Source organism: Ostrea edulis, chromosome 7, assembly GCF_947568905.1.
Source record: "Ostrea edulis chromosome 7, xbOstEdul1.1, whole genome shotgun sequence".
Classification (NCBI taxonomy): domain Eukaryota; kingdom Metazoa; phylum Mollusca; class Bivalvia; order Ostreida; family Ostreidae; genus Ostrea; species Ostrea edulis.
The window spans coordinates 58,085,169-58,109,283 of record NC_079170.1 but is presented as its reverse complement, the minus strand read 5'-3'; the positions used below and the strand labels follow the sequence as shown (position 1 = coordinate 58,109,283).

General features: G+C 35.3%; 2 protein-coding genes and 1 long non-coding RNA gene across 6 annotated transcripts in view; 1 reads left to right on the top strand and 2 right to left on the bottom strand.

Annotated features, from left to right (window-relative positions):
- The window catches only part of LOC125653320 (ER degradation-enhancing alpha-mannosidase-like protein 1), a 40,501-nt gene extending 34,281 nt beyond the window's left edge, over positions 1–6,220 (bottom strand). The window contains exon 1 of the mRNA XM_048882743.2: positions 5,747–6,220. Within this exon, the coding sequence (XP_048738700.1) occupies positions 5,747–6,000 (254 nt within the window). The 5' untranslated portion in view covers positions 6,001–6,220. The remainder of the gene's footprint in view (positions 1–5,746) is intronic.
- Positions 6,221–6,297: 77 nt separating this feature from the next.
- LOC130048271 (uncharacterized) lies at positions 6,298–14,552 on the top strand. Its single transcript, XR_008797118.1, has 2 exons — positions 6,298–6,365; positions 14,280–14,552. It is a non-coding gene; the product is annotated as an uncharacterized LOC130048271 (long non-coding RNA).
- LOC125653315 (protein NEDD1-like) overlaps positions 13,740–24,115 on the bottom strand; it is an 82,624-nt gene continuing 72,248 nt past the window's right edge. For all 4 annotated transcript variants that reach the window (XM_048882735.2, XM_056144801.1, XM_056144802.1 and 1 more), the window contains 2 exons: positions 19,862–20,295; positions 13,740–14,117 (listed from right to left, as the gene is read on the bottom strand). In XM_048882735.2, the coding sequence (XP_048738692.2) occupies positions 14,013–14,117; positions 19,862–20,295 (539 nt within the window). In that variant the 3' untranslated portion in view covers positions 13,740–14,012. The remainder of the gene's footprint in view (positions 14,118–19,861; positions 20,296–24,115) is intronic.

Below are 24,115 nucleotides of genomic sequence, written 5' to 3'. Positions count from 1 at the left end.
GGTTCTCAGGATATTGAGTGGACAGTATATTCTTATGTCCAGTTTGACCCATGACCTTTGACCATGTGATCTCAAGATCAATAGGGGTCATCTTCTCCTGAAGATGTACCAGTGTACCAAGTTTGATATCTGTCAAGCAAAGGATTCTCAAGATATTGAGTGGACAGCATATTCCTATGTCCAGTATGACCCTTGACCATGTGACCTCAAAATCAATTGGGGTCATCTACTCCAGAATGTGTACCAGTGTACCAAGTTTGATGTCTGTCAAGCAAAGGGTTCTCAAGATATTGAGCAGAAATTCCTATGTCCATTTTGACCCTTGACCTTGTGACCTCAAAATCAAGAGAGGTCATCTTCTGAAGATATACCAGTGCACTAAGTTTGATGTCTGTAAAGCATAGGGTTCTCAAGATATTGAGTGGACAGTATATTCCGATGTCCAGTTTGACCTTTGACTATATGTATGTGACCTCAAAATCAAGTGGGGTCATCTTCTCCTGAAGATGTACCAGTGTAAGGCCAATTCAACTTAATTGATAGATTATCATCCCTGTCCGCCCGGAATTATTTTATTTTGCGGAACTTGCGATTTCCGGAAAATTTTCCATGTCCAACTCTGGTATTTACACTTCTTGTTTACATTTCCAGTATAGCAACGTGAAAAGTGAAGAGAAGAAAATAGATCATATCATTTACTTAATTTCTTACAGGCGTAAATGAAAGGAGGGGACTAATGTTCTCCATATCTTGAAGAAGTTTGGTATCTTTCTGTGTTTGAAATTAAAGCTTAACCTGGAATTCGTCTGTGAAAGGAGCATAGACTGATATCCATCTGGCATTAAATGATGCACTTCTGTTGACAAAAACTCGTTTGTCATTAATATTTTTCTCAGAAAATAAAAATTAAAAAATAAAATCCTCCCACCTGCCCCATATTTTTTGGTGACCCTAGATGATAATCTACTAATTAAGTTGAATTGGCCTAAGTTTGAAGTCTGTAAAGCATAGGGTTCTCAAGATATTGAGTGGACAGTATATTCCTATGTCCAGTTTGACCCTTGACCTTTGTCCATGTGACCTCAAAATCAAGTGGGGTAATCTTCTCCTGAAGATGTACCAGTGTACCAAGTTTGATGTCTGTCAAGCAAAGGGTTCACAAGATATTGTGCAGACAGTATATTCCTATGTTCAGTTTGACCCTTGAGCTTTGATCATGTGACCTCAAAATCAAGAGGGGTCATCTTCTCCTGAAAATGTACCAGTGTAGCAAGTTTGATGTCTGTCAAGCAAAGGGTTCTCTAGACATTGAGTGGTCAGTATATTCCTATGTCCATTTTGACCCTTGACCAAGTGACCTCAAAATCAATGGGGTCATCTACTCCTTGGGATGTACCAGTGTACCAAGTTTGATGTTTGTCAAGTAAAGAGTTCTCAAGATATTGAGCGGACAAGGTCTTCCTATGTCCAGAGTAGACTGACCCTTGACCTTTTGACCTGAAAAACAATAGGGGTCCTCTTCTACTCATAACCAACCTACATATGAAATATCATTACGATCAAGTGATTGGTTCTTAAGATATTGAGCGGGCCGGACAACATGTGGTCTACCGACCGACAGGTGCAAACCAATATGCCCCTTCTTTGAAGGGGGGCATAAAAAAAGAAAACCTACCTACCTACCCACACTGAAAAATCTGAGTTGCGTTACAGCAAACCTACAATTTTTCAAGGATGGCCTTACCATACACAATTGATAATCAGGTATACTGTGTTTAATATTTCTGTTCATCTATCTCTTTGTCATGAAAGGCGAAGATAATGCTTGTTCAAGCAGTGATCAATTTCATAACTCCCACAAGAAATACAAAATAAAGAGTTGGGCAAACACGAACCCCTGGACATACCAGAGGTGGCATCAGGTGCCAAGGAGGAGTAAGCATCTCCCCTGTCGACCAGTCACACCTGCCATGAGCCATATGTCTTGATCAGGTAAATGGAGCAATCCGTAGTCAAAATCAGTGTGCCAAGAACGGCCTAACAATTGGTATGGAACTCTTTCTTACAAGAGGTAGGAAAAATCATTTGGCCTATGTTTGGGCATATTTTGCAGTTGTAAATGTACATGTAAATTCATAGTTTTAGAATTTTGATTTAGCTCCAGAAGGTAAGAAACTGGGGCTAAAAGGTTCAAATTCATGTGATTTTTCTGATGCTTTGAATTACATGAAAAATGGATGGACCTGACAGTGGAATTGTTATGGATAAAACTGAATTTTGTGAGACCATCAAAATTACAATGCCTGTACATATAAAAGCATATCTTATATCAATGCATTGGTATATTGTCCCACCTCTCTCAGGTCCAGCACAATCTTTGTTAAGCTAATATATAGCTTTATAAACCTATTTGAACAGGTCCAGTCCAAAGACTGTTTCTACCTATGTAGCTATTAATAGCTACCTAGGTATTTAAACCTACTTAAAGTAGCTACTTCTACCTACTTTTACCTGTTTTTAAAAATATAAATAAATAATAATTAAGGTGCATCTTTTAAACAGGTCAAAAGGGCTTGAAGCTAACTTTTCATGTCACCAGTCCACCCGGACTGATGGGGTTCAATTTCAACCAGTCAACAGAAAAATTTACCAGTCCAACAGAATTTTCCAGAAATAATTAAACATATTTCATTAATGTTATTAAATGAAATTTAATTCAATATGCCTCAGACAATATTGTAACACTTAAATGTGGGATTTATATTTACGAATCAGATTCGTCTGATATCTACAGATCGAAGAAATTTCATAAGTATATTTTCCAAAATGATGCTTTAGAAAATTAACCAGTCCCATCGGGCTGACTAAAACAAATGTCAGTCCACCAGACTTTTAACCAGTCACAGACTGACGGGCATATGTTAATTTTGAGTCCTGGTCAGTCGTTTAATGTATCATGTTGTGCATGTGCATGGCAAAATTCGGAGTGTAAATTTGAATACTTTACAAGGGTGGAGAATGCAGAGGAAATGCATGAAAGATCGCACCAAAAATCTTTAATGTCAAAATGCATGATGGTAAACTTTAAAATTAATAAAGATTTGTAAGACATTCTAGACTTCTTATCATCATGTATCATGTAGCTTTCATCCTAAGCTTCTAACAAGAGTACCGCAAACGGTACATAATACGCCCCAGTGATTTTTTTTATTTTTCAAACTTCCACCCCTCCTTTTGAATTGGGAAAAATTAGCGACATTTTCCTCAAATTGGGAAAAATCATTCATAGTAAATTAAAATGGTAAAGATGCATAAAATAATCAAATAACAATATTTTTGTTTGAGGTTTATTTCAGATCTGATTTAAAATCATAAAATAAATATGTATTGGAAGTCACACCTTGCATAGATATTATTTACTTTTCCTAAGAGATACTTATTGTCAAATTTCATAAAGAAAATAATAAATTATCAATTCACCAGCATTTGTACCCATAATCTTGTAAATATTATATTAATAATCAAGTTTCCAGAATGTCTCTCCTTTTTGTATTTTTCGGATTTTAGTAAAACCCTATACTGTTGGCCACTTCCTGTTATTAGCCTGACCCTACATACAATGGCGGTCAAACTAAATTGTCAACAATATGGCTTAATGTGTATCTGGAAACTATCTATACTTCGCTGCATATCTGCTTATATGGATGCCTCTATTGTTTTACATTTCTTTACAAAACCTTTTGCATGTGCAGTGGTTTGGAGAATAAAACTGAAGAAAAAAACGTATTAACTCTTTGTCCGCAATATACGGTAACCTTTTTTTAAATGGCCTAATTTCCCTAGATTTGAAATTGGGAAAAATATATATATATAATTGGGAAAAAATAGCTAATTTTAGTGAGGGGAAACAGCCGAATATCAGTGGCATTTTGGCCCCAAAAAAATCACTGCGCCCGTGAAATGCTTACATAGGGGGTTTTTCTTGTGCTATAATTTGTATAACTTTGCTTCAGGTAGTATCAGCCATCATGAGGCTGTGACAAACTTTCATATGAACAAAGGGTCTTAGCTTAAAAATCGAGATTTCCTCAAAATGGACCAAGTTCAACAACCTGTAATTTTTTCAAAAATGGAAGAAAATCAAAATCCTTTCCAAGATGCACATCTTCAATACCCATACAAACACTCCACAAAATAAGATGGTCCTCACTTGAAAACTGTGGGAGGAGTTGGACAGACAAATTATGTACCCTCCATATAATAATTATTTCCAAATAAAGGGGCAAAACTCCTGGAAAAAAGGTCGAAATGGATCAAAATTGCAGTATGATCTAGAGTGACCCACAAAGAAGCTACCAGAGCTCCAGATAATTTTTTACCACAAAGAGTATTTACCCCCTGATTTACAAATCAATGAGTATTTTGCTTTTCAGAAGTCAAAAGAATATTTTGTAATTTACTGATTATCTTAGCTGTTTTGCCAAATAAAGAACTGGATCGTAATCATGTGACTGGGTGTCTGACATATTAAATTTCAATACCTCAATGATAATAGGTAATTAGTATTTATATTATACTACATGTATCACAAGTATGCATTACTTTGGGGGTGTAAAGCCTATTTAAATTCGCTAATGCGTAATTGTACGCATGATTTTCAACTTAAATGCGTATTCGGTCAAATTAAACGAGTATTTACGCTGATACACATCTTCTCTGGAGCTCTGAGCTACACAGCAAGTCTCAGCATGATGTGTGAAAGGGAAATGAAATTATAAAGAGAAAACCCCAAACGGACGGATGGATGGACGGACGTACATACAGACATCGCTGTACCATAATACGTCCAGTCTAAAGACAGGCGTATAAAAAATGGAACTGGGTGCAGTTATTGATGCAAATTTGAAAGGTTAGAAAGTAATAATTTTTTGTCCAATATTTTTGTGGTATTCATCGTCAGTGTAAGTGAATCAAGAAATTTGGACACACCATATACTATATTGCGCCGTTCCTGCGTTTGGTCATGAAATGTAAGTAAAGGTAAAAGTAGGTAAAAATAGCTACCTGGAGTAGGTTTAAATACCTAGGTAGATATAAGTAGCTATGTAGGTAGAAATAGTCTTTGGACTGGACCTGTTGAAATAGCTTGATTTAGCTATTTCAAATCTTTTATCAAATTAATTTCTGAAAGTATAAAAATTGAATTTCACTGAGTGAACATATTTCATCCTTGAATTCCGTATAACACATTGTAAACAAAAAATGATTCTTAAACCATGTCCCTTTAGGAAGAATATTGATTCACAACTGTCAAATACATAGGATTATTAAGTTGTTGAGCAACAGTTATCCAATCTTCAGAATAGAATAAAAGTCAATGAGGATCAACGGAATAATATATTGGCAATCAGTAAAGTCATCATACTTTTCTATGCTTTGATGCACACAGGGTAGTGGACAGTTAGCAACGCTGTGACAAAAGAAATTCTCTTTTCATTACAAATCTTGAAACTCTTGTTATAAACTCTAATTAGAATAGGGTTCACTGTTGTGATTAGTAGCAGTATGACCAGCACACAATAAACAACAAAACAGAGCATACTCAGGTCGTAGAAATAGCTCTATATGTAGAAGTAATCTTTGAATTGGACTGTTTGCTAACCCTGAACGTTGTCCCCAACTGTATCTATTCCATTAGGCTTACAAACAAGTACATATAAACTGAATTTAATGTCAATTTGCTCACGGATTATCGTAGTCTGGACCTCTCCCTTCACAAAAGATGGGGTTAAGTTCATCCAATGGATATGCATACTTCATGTAATTATCGTATCCAAAACTGAATATTTTTCGAACCGATTCCAATGTTTCCAGACGATCTCTTTCAGAAAATTGCCCATATATCTTATCATATGGATCTATGTTACCTTTAAAATGATATAACAGCGCTTGTAATCTATGTAAAAATATCAAAACTATTGAAAACAATACTAGTTTCATAGTTTTCCATAACGTGTCTGCTGCACCGGAAGTGCCGAGCAACAACGGAACGACGTTAGTTGAAAAAAAATAGTGTAAAGTCAAATTACATTTCAGAGAAATGTTTTAGGTAGAAAATCGATTAAACTGTATAAAATTATGAATATATCCTTATATTCCATCAAAAATAAATGTCTCAAGTTTCTGAAATCTTTTCAAGGTGTATGAATATCATATTCTAAATATAGAAAGGTATATTCCCAGCTTTTCATCCAATCAAATGTCAAGACGTGTCCTGATTATAAACAGAAGCAAAGCCTGCCATGTAGCCCGATGGCCACTGGATTATTCATCGTCGCAAGCTACGGTCACTTAGTCCGGACTTGGTACATTGGTAGTACTTATCCTACATTTGACGTAGTATAAACGGTATCCGCGTGGCTTGTGACGATTCTGTCATGTAAAAAAGTTAACTTTGTAAATTAATAAAAAGTTAAAATTTGTAAATATATACAAGAGGCCAATAGGCCACATCGCTCACCTGAGTAACACCTTGGCTAATATTTAAAGATTTTGATCCCTATTGTGGCCCCAATTAACCTACTCCTGGGGGCCTATTCTCTTCTAAGTCGAGCGCAGAGACATATAACAGTTATATGTCTATGGTCGAGAGGCATCGCTATGCCTCTCGACTTCTCTAAAGAGAATACCGGGGGCCGGGGCCATGATTTTTACAAAATTGAATCTGCACTATGGGGGGGGGGGGGGGGGGGGGGGGGGATATTCTGCCCCGATAATGACCAAATTAAGCTACCTATCTAGGATGCAAAACAAAAACATGCCAATTTAATACATCATATAGTCACTGAATTTCTGGGGAAGGTTGCTGCGTCGAGTTGATCTCCTAAGAGTTTTGCTGTTCTCTATACTAGGTACATTTGAACTGGGCGATGACACTGAAATATCATCATCTTCAATTGGTATGTAGGACTGTTAATTATGAATTACTTGTGGTTCCGAGTCCGGGGCAGAAATGTCTGGTGGGAGGTTTGAGGGGATATCGGATATGGCTCCAGGGATTTGGGGCAATTTTTGTGGATGAGAGGCAACATATATCTGATTACTAAGCTATCTGTGTGAGACTCGGTATTTGAATTCATAACCTCTGGATATTCACTTAATTGTTACCTTGTAACAATCGGTACACTTTACCTGAATAGGAATTCTGTCACGACTGCAATCCAGCAAACTTGCGAACACTGCACCAAGGGAAATCTATGCTCACTAGCAGATACCTATCACGACTCTTAGATTTGTTAAGATCAAACTGAAGGTAAACAATGTCACCAATATGCAAAGCAGGAGTTAGAGGTGTTTTGCCGGAAGGGCACTTCGCTCTCTCACAATGTGGATGGTTTTCCTGCCGAAGTTTTTGTTGGGTGAGAATGATCTCGCTGTCGTCAATAGGCAACTGCTGGTTGGAGAATTGGTCTCTTTGTGTCCACATTTCACAAGATGAATGATGAGCCTCGCTTCCTAATGCGTGTGTTGAGGCAAGCTGTAACAAGTGACAAGGACAATGAGGTGAGGATGGAGTTTGAGAGGTTTGAGCGCAGTATTTCATCCTCAAGACTAGACTAATTCTTGTATTGCTCTTTCCGCCAAAGGATTTTTGTTTACATTCTTGGGGTGACCGAGTTCAATGGAAATGCGATGCCGATTGAGGAGGTGATCATTCACAAGAGCCTTAAATCCAGGAGCAGAATCGGTTCTAAGGACTGCGTATGGACCATCAAGGGGATGGGCCTCAGCAAGTAGTAGCAAAATAGCGTCTCTTAGATCTTGATGGTGTTCACTTTCTAAGAGTTTCGTGTAGGTAAAGGATGTAACACATTCCCTAATGACTAGGACTAATTGCCGTTCCCGTCTTAGAACATTTGCAGCAAAGGAAGAGCCAACTGTTTCTGGTGGGTGTTGTGAACTCTGCTCAATGCACACTTTGGGAGTTTTGAGGAGAGAAGCACACTGATGACTGTTTCAATGACTTTGTCCATATCCAAGGCATAAAGGTACTGATTCACTACAGATTTTACCTGGTTATTGGACAGATGGTCCAATTTAATGTGTAGGACTTGTCGGGGCACCACTATACAGTCCCGGCCTGGTGTGAAGGGTACATTCCTTTTGACAACTAACCAGCCATTTGTTGCTAAAGTATATTTAGGTACCTTTTGACATCTCTAATATTTGTAAGTTTCTTGGAGGGGCATGTTCCTTGACGCAGGTGTGCAATCATACGACAGATGTCTGAGCATTCAGCTTGAATGGACAACCATGCCTCTCGGCTTGTAAAGGGCAGTTTTACCTTGCCGTTAAGGACATCTTAAGTTGTCATGTTTCGCACCACTGAGTCCTCTTGGAGATGTATGAAGGTGCATATTTGACAGGATGGATTGTTGCAATCTGGGGCATTACGACTTGAAAAGTCAGATGGTAGGGTGGCTTGACCAAACACGTGTCTAATGGACACCTGGAAGCAACTTGCTGTTGCTAAGAAGGTGGATACTCTTAGGCTTGCCGAGAATTCGCCTCTACATAGCTTCTCATATACCTGTTTGCCTTACAATAGACAGTGGCGCCACCGGCAATATGATCAGAGCCTCTAGCTGTTACTAGACTGGGCACTAAAATTTCTGGTAGTTCACAGTCTGCTGATGGCTTATCACCCCTGACTGTTATTGGAGAAACCAGACTCACCTTTACTCAAGGTCACAATTTGTTTTTCGAAGGCCTTGTGGTTGAGAATCTTGATACTGAAATTTTAGCGGGGATCCCGTTTATGGAGAAAAATGATGTATCTAATCTATCCGCCCGTCTCGTTGTGAAGTCATTTTAGGCAATAATTTCACATATACGTACAGATCGTCTCCTCACCAAACGAATTCACACACAATTCACAGAACCCATATTGTGCATGCCCCAAGCGAATCTACAACATTGTGGCCAGGTGTCTTTTTAGAAATTGACTTGCCAACCGATATGGTGTCATCTGATATTACTTTCTCTGTGGACCTCACATAGTCACAGAACGATCAGCCTCATGGCCAGAACCATACTTACTCTAAAGTGTTTCGGGAAATTAAGCTACACAGTCCTAATCTCACTTCAGCTCCTCGTGTGCCGAGACACAATGAACATTTTTGTAAAATACGCTCAACATTTGTGCCTGACGGACCAACTAGTGCAGAAGCAGGGACTACTCCCAATTTACCCACACGTAAATCCGATCAGTTGCATTCCGATTAGACCGATGCTTTGCTCCCAGTGGATATCAGGATTAAGTTCAAAGACATATTATGCAAATACGACAGTGTTTTCAACCCGCATTTCAGTGGTTATAATGGTGCTGTTGGCCCACTTGAAGCGAGGGTTAATATGGGCCCCGTACAACCTCCCCAAAGGAAAGGCAGAGTTCCACAATATTCCAAGGACCAACTCATCACTCTTTAAGAGAAGTTTGATGAATTAGAAAGTATTGGAATATTTGCACCACCGGAAGAGATAGGCGTAACAGCAGAGTACGTCAACCCATCTTTCCTTGTTAAGAAACCTAACTCAGAAATCAGGCTCATTACTGCATTTGCTGATGTAGGTCATTATAGCAAACTCCAACCCTCACTAATGCCCAATGTTGACTCTACCCTCAGACAAATTGCACAGTGGGAATACATAGTGATCTCTGATCTTACCAAGTCCTTTTATTAAATACCATTGTCTAGAGATTCTATGAAATACTGCAGCATGGCAACTCCATTCCGGGGGGTACAAGTTTATGTCAGAAGCGCTATTAGGTATGCCCGGCTCGGAGACGGCAGAAGAGGAGCTTACCTGTTGTATTTTAGGCCATTTAGTGCATGAAGGGGTAGTTGCAAAGATTGCAGACGAATTATACTGTGGTGGTCATACTCCAGAAGAACTACTTAATAACTGGCTCAGTGGTTGTTGAGAAGATTTTCCCTATATATTTGTATGTAAAACTTTGATCCCCTATTGTCGCCTCATCTTACTCCAGGGGGTCATGATTTGAGCAAACTTGAATCTGCACTATGTCAGGAATTAAGCTTTCATGTCAATTTCCACTTTCCTGGCCCAGTAGTTCTTGAGAAGATTTTCCCTATATATTTTTATGTAAAACTGATCCCCTATTGTGGCCCCATCCTACCCCCGGGGGCCATGACTTTAACAAACTTGAATCTGCATTATGTCAGGAAGCTTTCATGTAAATTTCAGCTCTTCTGGCCCAGTATAGTTCTTGAGAAGATTTTTAAATGACCCCACCCTATTTTTGTGATTATCTCCTATTGGAAAAGGGCATGGCCCTTCTTTTGAACAAACTTGAAAGCCCTTCACCCAAGGATGCCTTTGGCCAAGTTTGGTAATAATTGGCCCAGTGGTTCTGGAGAAGAAGTCGAAAATGTAAAAAGTTTAGAGACAGGACAACAGCTAGGCGATCAGATAAGCTCACAACAGCTAGGCGATCAGATAAGCTCACTTGAGCTTTCAGCTCAGGTGAGCTAATAATACTATGCATTGGTTAGTTTAATTTAAAATGCAAAAGTTGGCAACAGATGTGTAGAATATGAATTTTATCAATAAAATGAAACAAGAGGCCAGGCCCACAGACATTATTGGTCACCTGAGCATCACGAAGTCCAAAGCGACAAAATCTAGAAGGAAAAAAAATCCTGTTCTAATCTAATATTCAGCAGGTCCAGTCCAAAGACTATTTCTACCTATGTAGCTACTTATAGCTACCTAGGTATTTAAACCTACTCCAGGTAGCTATTTTTACCTTACTTTTTCCTTTACTTGCATTTCTTGGCCAAACGCAGGAACGGTGCAATATAGTATGTACCAAATTTCTTGATTCACTTACACTGATGATGAATACCACAAAAATATTGGATTAAAAATGATTACTTTCTAACCTTTCAAATTTGCATCAATAACTGCACCCGGTTCCATTTTCTAGGAACTTAGGATCACAGCCACGTGATAAAAAGTCTAGAATGTCTTACAAATCTTTATTAAAGTTTACCTTCATGCATTTTGACATTAAAGGTTTTTGGGGCGAATTTTCATGCATTTCCTCTGCATTCTCCACCCTCGTAATTAAGTATTCAAATTTACACTCCGAATTTTGCCATGCACATGCACAACATGATACACAAAACGACTGACCAGTTTAAAAGATGCGCCTTAATTATTTATTAGGTAGAAGTAGCTACATTAAGTAGGTTTAAATACCTAGGTAGCTATTAATAGCTACGTAGGTAGAAATAGTCTTTGGACTGGGCCTGTTAAAACTGCAACCGTTTTACAGTATTTCTTTAAGTTACTAAAATGCCCTCAAAATGCCCATCTTCATACACAAATATGTATATTTACATAATATATATATTTACATAATATTTAGTATGTAACTTAACACATGACTAATTTTGACCCATCGTAGTCAAAACCCTGGGGTTGCGAAATTCTCAATACGGAAGTTCCGAGTTCCCCAAGAGTTATTTCCCATTGTCGAACTCTTCCGAAAATTATGACGTAAAATATGATGACAGTGGGTACATTTGCTAATTACTATCGTTGTATTATTTCTTAAAAGATGATATCCAGAGTTTCTGAGACCATCCTATCTCAGGGAAAAGGCAACTTTCGTGAGTTTATGAGTATTGGATAACAAAATGGCTCAAACAAATATTGTTAATTGCCATCTTTCTTTGATAAAAGCGTCACTCATGTAGAAGAGGAAACGGATAATGATTCAATAGCCAATCCGATGATCTTATTCAAACAAATTATGCTTGATATGGCCACAATATGCATACCAGTGATTGATATAAACAAAAGTTACGCTTATATTACATTAATCGAACGTAATCGTTATGTACAATGCCAGTCTACGATATAATATATACATTGTGTACCCACCATATGTCATAAAATGCGAAAGAGTTCGACAAAGGGAAATAACTTTTGAGTAACTCGGAACTTGCTTATTTTGGTACATCCTTTTCATAATTATTCATTTAGATTTAAAATGTATGTCTTATAAACTATATAAGATATCTCGTAAACTTTATAAGTCTAGATATCTTATAAATTTTATAAGAAGTCTCATAAATGAATTTTTAAAAGATATCTCAAAAACTTTAGATATCTTGCAAAGAGTTTGTATGCACATTCTCTGTGTGCGGAGACGCAGAGAATTGTGGGTATAAGTATGATCTTATAACATTTATAAGATATCTTATAAAAGCAAGCTTATAATTAAGATATTTTATAAGGTATCTCATATGATTTAAGTTTTTAAGATATAGCTCATAAAATAAATCATAAACTATATATTAATAAGATATCTTATAAACTTTAAACGATATATTGTATGTTAAACCTGTTGGGGTAGACCACGGCTGTGGCACTATACAATTGGAGATAGTAGATTTTTTTGTAGAATCTTGTGGTAATAATGACTTGGTTATTGGTGGAACATTAATTCCACACTAAGACAACCACAAACTAATATGGAGAAGAGATGAGAATCAAATTAATCGACCATATACATGTAGCTATAAATGGTATATTAGAAGAGGTGCTGATGTAGGGAGCGACAGCCACAGGGCCTGGGGTTATAAAACTTTTACGGTACTCAAACTCATCCAAGTTTGTTTTGAATACAACTCTGAGCAAGCTCCGAAGCATACTCAAAAAATCTTAAGCATGTACTCCATTTGAATATGAGAATGATTTTATAAAAGTCTTATAACCTTCACTTTTGAGTATGATTTAGAGCACAGAGTTTGATCAGTTTGAGTATGATTTAGAGCACGGTGTTTGATCAGTTTGAGTATGATTTAAAGCACGGAGTTTGAGTATGAAAACACGCTCAAAAAAGTTTTAACCTCCAGACCTGGTAACTGCTAACATCTATGGAGCGCCAAATGAACATAAACTCAAATAATTGAAGATATTTAATTATTTGAAGATATCATCAATTCAGTAATTATTGCTGATTGCATCAAATAATTAATTCAATTCTGAATTATTAATTGAATTGATGATAGCATTAATTATTCTGCTGAATTAAAAAATTAACATTTTACACATTTAAATACTTATATATACCAAGTTTGGCCCCACCCTGGAGTTCTAACCTTTACCCCAGGGATCATAAAATTTACAATTTTGGTAGAGGCGTTTCTGCTCTGCATCACTATATGCATTTAGTTTTTCTTACACACTTACAGTTGTAGAGATTCAAGAAGATTTTTGAAAATTGGTGAATTTTTCGCAGTTTTTGCCCTGCCCCAGGAGTTCTGGAATTTACACTTTAGAATCCCTATCCCGGGGATAATGAAATTTATAATTCTGGTATAGGCCATCCTGCTTTACATCACTATGCATTTAGTTTTTCTTACACATGTGCGGTTGTAGAGAAGATTTTTGAAAATTGGTCAATTTTGGGCAGTTTTTGCCCCGCCCCTAGGGGTGCAATAATCCTGAAATTTACAATTTATGTCCCCCTTGTTCCAAAGATGTTTCATATCACATTTGCAAAGAATTGGAATGGTAGTTATCAAGATGAAGTTAAAATGTTCAATTCTTAAAACAGGATGACATACCAATTGCAATAGCTAGGTTTACTCAGGTGACGTAAAAAGTTTTTAAAAAAATCTTAAGAAAATGAAAAGAGAGTCATCCATAAAATAAACTTTACTCAACAAACCTAATTATATGGACAAATTGTAATGATTATTTCAATGCAAAAGAGATACTAAGAGATAAACATTAGTTTACATCCCAACTCATATCTCCATTTTATACATGAAAAAGTGTAGAAGTATACATATTCAATGTAAACATTAAAATATAAAAAATTTAATAATATTTCAGTTCATTAAATTGATGTACTAAGAACCATATGATAGTCCTTTATGAAATACGTTGTGCATGCAAGAAAAAAAATGTCATCAGAAGTTTCTCTTCAAACGTTTGTTTTCCTCTCTTAGACGCTCCACCTCTTGGAGAAGCTCCTGGTTCAATGAATGCTGCTTGAAAACATTTGTCATTTCCTTCTGCAAATAGATATTTTATCATTTACATTAAATGACATTTCATTTATCAATTTTTGTCATAATAATGATAAACTATAAAAATTTTAGGACTCAACCTTTAAAACTATTTGATGTTAGTTGCTTATGGAACTAGAATTATAATTATATGCGGGTGTTTTATAGGTAGTCGGGTTCGAATATCATTTGTATTGGTCACGTGGTGAAGGCATATAAATAGGCGAACATGTGTTTGTACGGCATTCTAAGCACGCTCGCTAGTTCCACGTACAGGTAAATTTTACAATATTTCTATGGCGGATAGTAACCATTTATCAGATGACATTAATCTGTGTATATATTGATGTGTATTAACATGAGTAGTTTTGTTTGCGATATATTTCTTAAGGACATTACGAGTGATGAATAAAGTGCTAGCGAGCTGCCATCCTACTTATACTATATAGTTTCTTGTTTTTTGGTAATTAGCATCTAATTAATTTATATTCGGACGAACAAAGTGAGGGAGAATATAATGTATGTTAATTTCCAGAAGATTCTGTAAATCTTAAGACCTCAGATGTAAGCCCTGGGGGTCATTTACAAACATACTTAGAGCTACAGTACAATATATAAACATCGATTATTATCTGTTTTAACATAATAGCTAGTAGAGAAGATTTTTATTTAAAATTAAATCAAGACGTTATTGTCACATTTTATGTCCAAACTACTTTCCCTAGTTTTAACATTGTACAAAAGAATTAAATGTATATAATTTTATTCCTAACTTGCTTCCATACAGGTAAAGTTAATGATGTTCACCAGGTCTAAATTTAGATACCTGTGTATATATTCACTTGAAATACCAGTTGCGAGCTTGTTTGGGTGTAGCAGGCAAGGCGTGCACAGAGATAGTTGGCACCCAGTATTTTGTATATTGAAAACTTCACTTACTAATTTCTCTTATTCTGAGGTAAGTTTATCTTTATTCAATATATTTAGTAAATACCGTAATGCATTGCAAACAGCTTTGCCATTTTCTCTTATCCTACAACTTTATAGTAAAAGTATATCTCAAGTTTGCATATTGTACATGTAATATTGTTTCACACATCATAATGTACCAGTAGTTAGTATATTATATCAAAGTAATGAGTAAATATGGGTAGAACTTTATGCTCATAGAGTAGTAGTAAAGTTACATGCGTAACGTTTTGTATGTGTAGTACAGTGTATATACGTTGTATAACAAAATATGCAATGTATACAGAAGTAGTGGTAAAATGTAAAACCACAGTATTAACATTATAGTGGATTTATCAAATGTACAGTATGAAGTTTACGTAAATAGTAAACTGTTGTGTAACGATACAGTATGTATTCTTGAAATGACATTTATATTATAGGTCCAAGGTACAGGTAGACCAAATACAGGAAATATTGCCTTTCGCACGTAATACCTCTGCCCGCCAAAGTTTGGGAAGAAGAGCATATGTGGAAGCAGAAACCAACTTTAATTATTTAATGAACTGTAGTAAACAAAAATGTAATCTGTAAAAGTGGAGAAATATATATATATTGTAAAGTAAACAAAAATGTAATCTGTAAAAGTGGAGAAATATATATATATATTGTAAAGTAAACAAAAATGTAATCTGTAAAAGTGGAGAAAATATATATATTGTAAAGTGTTGTGCAGTGTGTCATTTCTTTTATATCTACTTTGACAAAAACTCGGTCAATCTGTGACAGTTATCTCCCAAGACAGCAACACTGAATTCAACTAGAACTTGTGCAAGTCTTATAAATTCCAGTGCGTTAATCAGAACTTTATATTAACATAGATTAATTCTGTATTTATTACTTTACAATTTTATATCTAACATTCAAATGTATTCCATCAAATAAAATTGTTGGAAGGATCTATATTTTGTGGTGGGCTGTTATGACTATATACATCATAGACTTAGAAAGTGCACCCCCACAGCACATGATACACCCGCCAAACGTTTATTCATTATAAACAGATAAAAGTGCATGATCATGTCAACCTTAATTGGTGCAAAGATTGCACCAATATCTTTGCTTTTAGGTCTGAGGTAAAAATCAAGATTATCCCTTGTAATGTTCTATTGACTTGTCAATTGACTCTTTGAGTTCAAATAATTACATAACTATTCCAAAACATATTTTCATTTTATTACATATATTTAGATAATTTCTTTCACCTGGTATGAATTGCTTCTTTTGGGTTGTACAAAGATTATACTCTTCAATTAATCTTTAACTAGACAGATTCTTATCAAACCGATTTTTGAATCTCCAGCTGAACTCTGAAACACCATGACTTACTCCAATGGGGCTAATGGAATCTTAATTGGACAGACAAATTAAACTGCTTGAAACACCATCAGCTTATAGATAATCATTCCCATGAGACAAATCAACTCTAATATCAATTGTTTTGTAGCTACATTTTATTTTAAAAAGTGTGTAATTCTTGATGATATGATTATTGAACAAGGTTACTGCATTACTCTCTAACATACGAGGGCGAGTCAATAAGTAACCAGCATATCCCATTTCCGATTGACCAAGACGGTCACGATTTCCACACCTTGTTTCAATACATGTTTTATACCTGGGTAAAAAATTGCACGTGTATCGAGTCATTCTTTAATAAGATATTGAATGCCAAACATGGCTAGTGATGCAAAGGCATGCTTTTCATCTAAAGTTGAGTACCGTGCTATAATTCAGTACTCGTATTTAAAAGATAAAACAGGCAAGGAAATACACAGCGAGTTAGCCGATGTTTATGGCCTTCTGCACCATCTTGTGCTCAGGTTAAATTCTAGGTAGGGGAATTCAAATGCCTTTAGAAGATGATGCCAGGTCTAGACGCCCACTGGATGCCACCAATGAAGAAATGTGTAAGAAAGTTCCGGATCTGGTATACTCTAGATAGGCGAATTCAGGTGGAAGAAATAGCACAGGCATTAGGCATTTCACATGGTAGCGTTTCAACAATCTTACATGATCGTTTAGGTATGCGCAAACTAACAACCCATTGGGTCCCCAAATCCCTTAGCGATCAGCAAATGGCAACCAGGGCATCAGTATGCAGCGCCTTGTTGAAGCCTTTTAGGTCAAAAGATAATTTTCTTTTGCATCTGGTGACTGTAGATGAGACTTGGGTTCATTATTATGAGCCAGAGAATAAAGCTCAGAGTCGTCAGTGGGTAGGGCCTGAGGCCAAAGAAGTTCAAGACGCAACCATCTGCTGGCAAGGTGATGGCCACAGTATTTTGGGACACAAAAGGCTTTATTATGTTGGACTTTTTACCCAAGAGAGGTAAAATAACTGGAGTGTACTATGCAAACTTGCTAGACCAGCTGAGAACAGCCATCCGTGAAAAACGCCGAGGTAAACTCTCTAAAGGTGTTTTGCTGCAATAGGACAACGCAAGAGTCCACACCTGCAAAGTTGAGGATTTGGTCAATGAAAAGGACCCTGATTTTTTCAGTTCTGGGCTGATGGCACTTGAACACCGTTGTTCGAAGTGCATCACACTAGAGGGCAATTACATCGAAAAAGAAGAGGTGGATCTCAACCGGAAATAAGTTAGACTGGTTACTTATTGACTCGCCTTTGTATGTAGGGATTACTTTCCTTAAAACATTGGGTTTTTTTTTTAAATACTTACTATTCTAAAAGACCTGATTTTAAGTTGCAATTTACACTTCTATACAGATGAACAAATTGGCAAAGTTTGTTGATTCTAGGATTCATATCATCTATATATAATCATAGGTCACATTGACTTTGATTTAGGGTGTAACCTAATATGCATTAACTGACAAAGTTTGATGATTCTGGACCAAATAATTGTTCAGTTTCATAACTGTCGGATAGGATTTTGCCATGTTTGGCTATATCATCTTCATCAAAAGTCAGTGACCTAACTTTAAAGAGCAACCCACCCTCTACCCAAGATGTATCATTTGACAAAGTTTGATGATTCTAGGTCTCATAGTATTTAAGAAGCGGGACAGATGGACACGATCACTATACCATAATGATCATCTAAAGACAGGCATATAAAAACAAAAAGTGTTTGTGAAACAGTGATGCCCCCATATCTCCAAAGTCAAGGTCATGAGGTCAAAAATTTTGGTACCAAAAAAAAAAAAAAAAAGTCTTGTCGCAAGGAATACACATATAAAATATGAAAGCCCTATCACCATCCATTCAAATGTTATAGCCAAGGTTAAAGTTACTGAATACAAACAAATGGACAGACCAATAAGAAACCCATGGACCACATCGTTCACCTGAGTCACCTTGCTTTATTGTTGTGATTTTTAAAAAAAAAATTCAATCTTTATTCTCATGGAAAATTTCAGAGGGTTCTGGCATAACTGAACATGAATTCACACAATATGGGGATGCCTCAACAACAATGTGACTAACATGACCTTGGTGTTCTGGGAGAAGATCACAGATTATGGTATGAAATGAAAACTCTTGACAAAAGAAATCAATATACAAAATTATATAGAATTCTACCATAAATAGTTCAGGAGATATTGAATACGTCAGTTTTTTAAAAAGTAGGTCATACTCGAAGGTCAAGGTCAAACACCATGACATCTCAAGGTCAAGGTAACAACATCAAACACCATGGCATCACAAAGTCTTGCCATTAAGAATCTATCAAAAATGTTCAATCGTTAACATATGACAACAGATGCTGGCCAACTGGAATAGGTCACCAGAGTAATTTAGGTGACCTAAAAACGAATCATACAATTTGGGCTTTTAAAAAAAAACACGACAACTTTAAAGATAATTTGTGGTGTCCTCATGAAAACAACAGAAAGACATTTTCATGAGAGATTTATTCATTAACTATTGTTCTGCTCGAATCTCATTCTGTTGTTTAGATGTGGACATACCTAAAATTCACCATGACAATGATGTTTTGACAGAAAATATGATGGATTTAATCTAGGATAACTTTGTTACAAATGTCAGAAGAAGAAGAAAGACAACAAATTCATAAAAATGCTTTAGTCAAATATGTAGGTTAAAATCATTGCCAAAAATAAGACCAAATTAGAATTTTCAAATAAACCTAGTTCTTTAAATTAAGTGCCAAGTGCTAAAATCTAATACCATGTTACTCAATGATAAGCTCATCAATCCCTAATTTTCTCTCTGATTTTGTAATTTGTCATAGACGTAGGTAATATATTTTGCATTTATAGGCATATTTCCTACTTATTTAAATGCACACTTTCATTCCTTTTATTTGGTGGCTCCTCCCTGACCCCCTGAACCATACTTACAACAATCTTACCTGTAAACATACCCTACATGGTGATCACCGTCACATTTTGTTTTTTGTTGTCTGATTTTACATCCAGTGGAGTGCACTTGTCGTCTAGCTGCCCTTACCAGCCAAAAATATTATCCCCATCATGTGTACTGGTAAATTCAGTTTTACTGCACAAGGCCAGTCTCAAAATTTTAATTCTCGTAATGCAGTAGTATTCTGTGACTCGTGTATATTATTAACCGATATGATATCAATAGCTCACAAGATTTTCTCCTCATCATGTATAAATTGACTCAAAAAAGCTCTCAGGTCTACAGTATGTTTTATGATCTATTTCTAATTGGAGCTGTTAAAGAGTCTAAAATGGAACCATGTGATGATATTTAAACCATTTTAAAATGAATTAAGGGCTAAAAATCATACCATCTGTATCTGAAACTGTCTGAGCATCTCAACTTGTAGTTGCAGAATGTCTTTGTGAATCTGATCTTTGAAATCTTCTAACTCTTCACTGATAAGATTGCGTATGACTTGCGTTTGGAAGTTCTGATTTGTTTGTGATCCTGGAAATTTCGATGGAATTGCTACATCTGCTATGGGTACACTCTGAGCTCCCTCAGGGGAAGTAGTCAATCTATATGGGGAAACACCATCACCTCCTCCCGAGCTAGCACTTGGAGATTCATCATATCTACTGTTTTTCATTAATGTGTTACTTCCATTCCTTGCTCTGCTGTACGAATCAAAGTCTCTTCCAAACACGGGACTGGCACTATCATCATTTACTGTTTGAATGAAGGAATTGGGCAGGTTTTGATTCTCACTACTTCTTGTAAAAGCTGATGGTCTCTGCATGTCTGAAAAAAAATGTTCAGAATTATGAATTGGCTACTGAGACATCTGTTACACAAAGGTTTTTACTGCAGTCTTTGGACCTTTTGAATAGCATGGACAATATGTGTATGTCATATACAAATGACATAGATCTACAACATTTGGTACAGACCCAACACTAGATGTGTCAATATGACATGAATGCTTCCTCATAATAGCTGAAAAAAGATTGTTTGTTTGGTGTTCAATTTCCCTTTCAGAATCTCTCACTTATATGGAGATGTCGCCAGATTTAAGTGAAATGCAGCAAAGTTTGACACATCTTTATTGTGGTAATGTCTACCATGATACAGAACCTCAGGTGTTAAGGCCTCATCTGAATGATCCCATCATTATCAAATCTAACGTTGAGCACTTGGTAAAGGAATAGTTGCTACTGTGGTTTAAGATTAAACCTGTATCTCCCACACATGAAACAAGCACTTTATCAATAAAGCTACTGCAGCAGTGCCAAGGATAAATACCTATATCCAATAAATCATTATGTCTTTCAAATAACAAAGACAATAATCACCAAAATAATTTTGGCCCCACTCTGGAACCAAATGTGCCTTACCCCTGGGATCATTAATTCACAATAATTATTTGGTAAATAAGGACTATCTACTCCTTCTAAATATTATATATTTAGTTGAAATTTAATGGTACTGTAGTTATCAAGAAGAAGTTAAAAATATTCAATTCGAATCTATAATTTTTTCAATTTTCATTTCAAACCTATAATTTATTATCTACAATATTGAAATTAATCTTCAAAGTTGGCCCAAACATCATTTTCCCAATTTAAGCACCAATTTTGACAAAAATTTTGGCTTTGAGGTCCTTCATAGATTTGTTTTGATATTTCGATAGGTTACAATCTTAAGATCAATTTTACAATTGTATTTTTGCCTTGGGGTCATACTTCACGAAAAACTAAAAAAAAATAACTGTTTTTAAAAACCTGATTCATATTTGCATGGGTATTACTTGTACAAGGTATAGAATAGATCAGTCCGTTGCTGAGCTTATTTTTTGCCAAGGTTCGAATGCACTTCACTTTTATTTTATATTTTGCATTTACAACACTTTCTTCTTAATATATGATTATGGTATGTGTATATTTATCTTCAATAATCTTTTTTTTTTTTTTTTTTTTTTTATAATTTTTTTATTTTTGTACACATACCGGTATATCAGATATACAATAATATTATATCCATGCAGAGAAGAAGGAAAAAAAACAAACAAAGCATATGAGCTGAAGGCATGTGTGGTTTGAGAAAGAAAGAAGAAGAGGAAGAGAGAGAAGTTAAGAAAACAGAAGGTTCCATCGATTCCATTGGGCATCAAACTTTTCCTTTTTACCATTTTTATACGAAATAAATTTTTGAGTTTCATAAAAAAAATTAATTTGTGAAATTGCAGCACGCACACTCAAGGACTTCTCAGTGCATCTTGCTGTGTACACATAGTATTTAAGCCATAAGACAATAGTGTTTTGTATCAGACTATTATTTTCAATAAAACCAAGAATAAAAGATTTTTTTGTAATAGCTATCTGTAAATCAGTCTTATCTTCTAAAAAATGCTCAAATTCTGCTAGGAATAATTGTAAAAAAATCACATTCCCACAGAATATGTTCTATTGTTTCCTCTTCAGAATGACAATGATTGCAGTACTTTGAGTCAATTTTTTTGATTTTGAATAAAAAAGAGTTTGTAGCTAAGATTCGGTTTATAATTCTGTATTGAAACCATTGTATTTTGCTATCTTTTGTCACTCTAAAGGGTATTTTATGAATTATTTTCCATTCTTTAGTGTCAACTTCCAAAACCTCACTCCATTTTGTTTTGCCTGATGTGATTGAGGTATTTTGATTTATAATTTCATAAAAAAGTTTTGATTTGTTGCATTTCAACACTGTATATATATTTGACATAATCAATGGATTTGTGAGCTTTTTGATAGTTTTGTCACATCCACAATTTTTCACCCAAGCCTTAACAGCATGAATAATGCTATTATATTCTAAAAAATTAATCTTTGTATTTGGATAAGTATTGCAAAATGATTCAAAACCAAGAAATGAACCATCTTCACTGATTATATCATTAAGTTGTCTGATGCCGCTGTCAAACATTTGTTTATTATAAAATGGTTTTCCACCAATATGAATATTTGGGTTATAAAATAGAGGTGCATCGGCAGCAACATCAGACTCTTTACTAAGGTTATGCAATGTAAGCCATGATTTAAATACATCTATCCAAAATTTATTTTTCAATGTTTTCAAGAATATTGTAATGTATTCAATTCCACAGTTCACTAATTTGCTTAAGTCCAACTTTGGAATAAAATGTTCCATCCCTCTATTTGAAAATATGAGATATCTTATCCAAAACAACTTCATAGATGCTATGAATGCCATTAGGTTTACCATTCTTAAACCCCCATCTTCATATTTTTTAACAATGACCTCCTTTTTGACCCTATGTATTTTATTATTCCATATAAACAAGAAAAATATCTTTTCTAATTCCTTAAGGTAGAGTTCAGAAGGATTTGGGATTGACATTAAAATATGGTTTAATAATGGCAAAACCAATGTCTTAATAACTGTAATTTTCCCTATAGGAGTTAAAAACCTTTTCTCCCATTGTTTGATTATAGATTTGATCTGCACTAATTTTGGTTCATAGTTTAATTGTGGTATCTTATCTAATTCCATGTCAAAATGTATTCCTAACAAAGTAAATCTGGTGGTACCCCACCTAAGCCTGTAATTTGGCAGTAAAGTTTCATTACTATATTTTTTGGAACCTAACCATATTACATGAGTTTTTTCATAATTGATATGTAGTCCAGATATTTCTGAAAAATAATCTAAAGTTTTAAAAGTTTCTGCGAGAGATTCTTCACTGCCATCAAGGATAAGTGAGGTATCATCAGCTAATTGTGAGATCTTTTTTTCTACATTATTTACAGTAATGCCTTTGATATTCTTATTCATTCTAATTTGGATTGCTAATATTTCCGCACATATAAAAAATATGTATGGTGATAATGGATCCCCTTGTCTGCAACCTCTCTGAATAATGATTCTATCAGAGAGATTACCACCTTGATTGATTGCAGATGTAATGTCTGTATTAAAAATCGATACCCAATTCCTAATTGAAGGGCCAACATTAAAAAGTTTTAGCGCTTTTTGTATAAATGTCCATGAAAGAGTATCAAAGGCTTTTTCAAAATCAATAAGTAGTAATAATCCAGGTATATTTTCTTCTTCAGTATAGTGCATTATATCATAAATAAGCCTTGTGTTTTCTCCAATATATCTGTTGGGGATGAAACCTGTTTGATCTTGATTAATTATTTTGTCTAAGTATCTTTTTATTCTATTCGCAATACAGCCTGATGCAATTTTATACACAGTATTCAACAAAGTAATTGGTCTCCAATTCTTCAAATATTGTCTCGGCTTGTCACCTTTTGGTAACAATGTAATAATACCATGTCTTTGTGTAATAGAAAGACAGTTATTTTTGTACCCATAATTAATAGACCTAACTACAAAAAGACCAATATACTTCCAAAACATTTTGAAGAATTCCGCAGAAAAACCATCAGATCCTGGGGATTTGTTTGATTTCATTTTGTAAAGGGTATTGGAGGCTTCCTCAATAGTAATGTTACCTTCTAGTGATTCAGATTCTTTATTTGAAAGTTTTGGAACATCTTCAATACCAAGATCATTGTGCAAGTCTATTGTGTTTAAATTGCTTTTCTTGTATAATTGT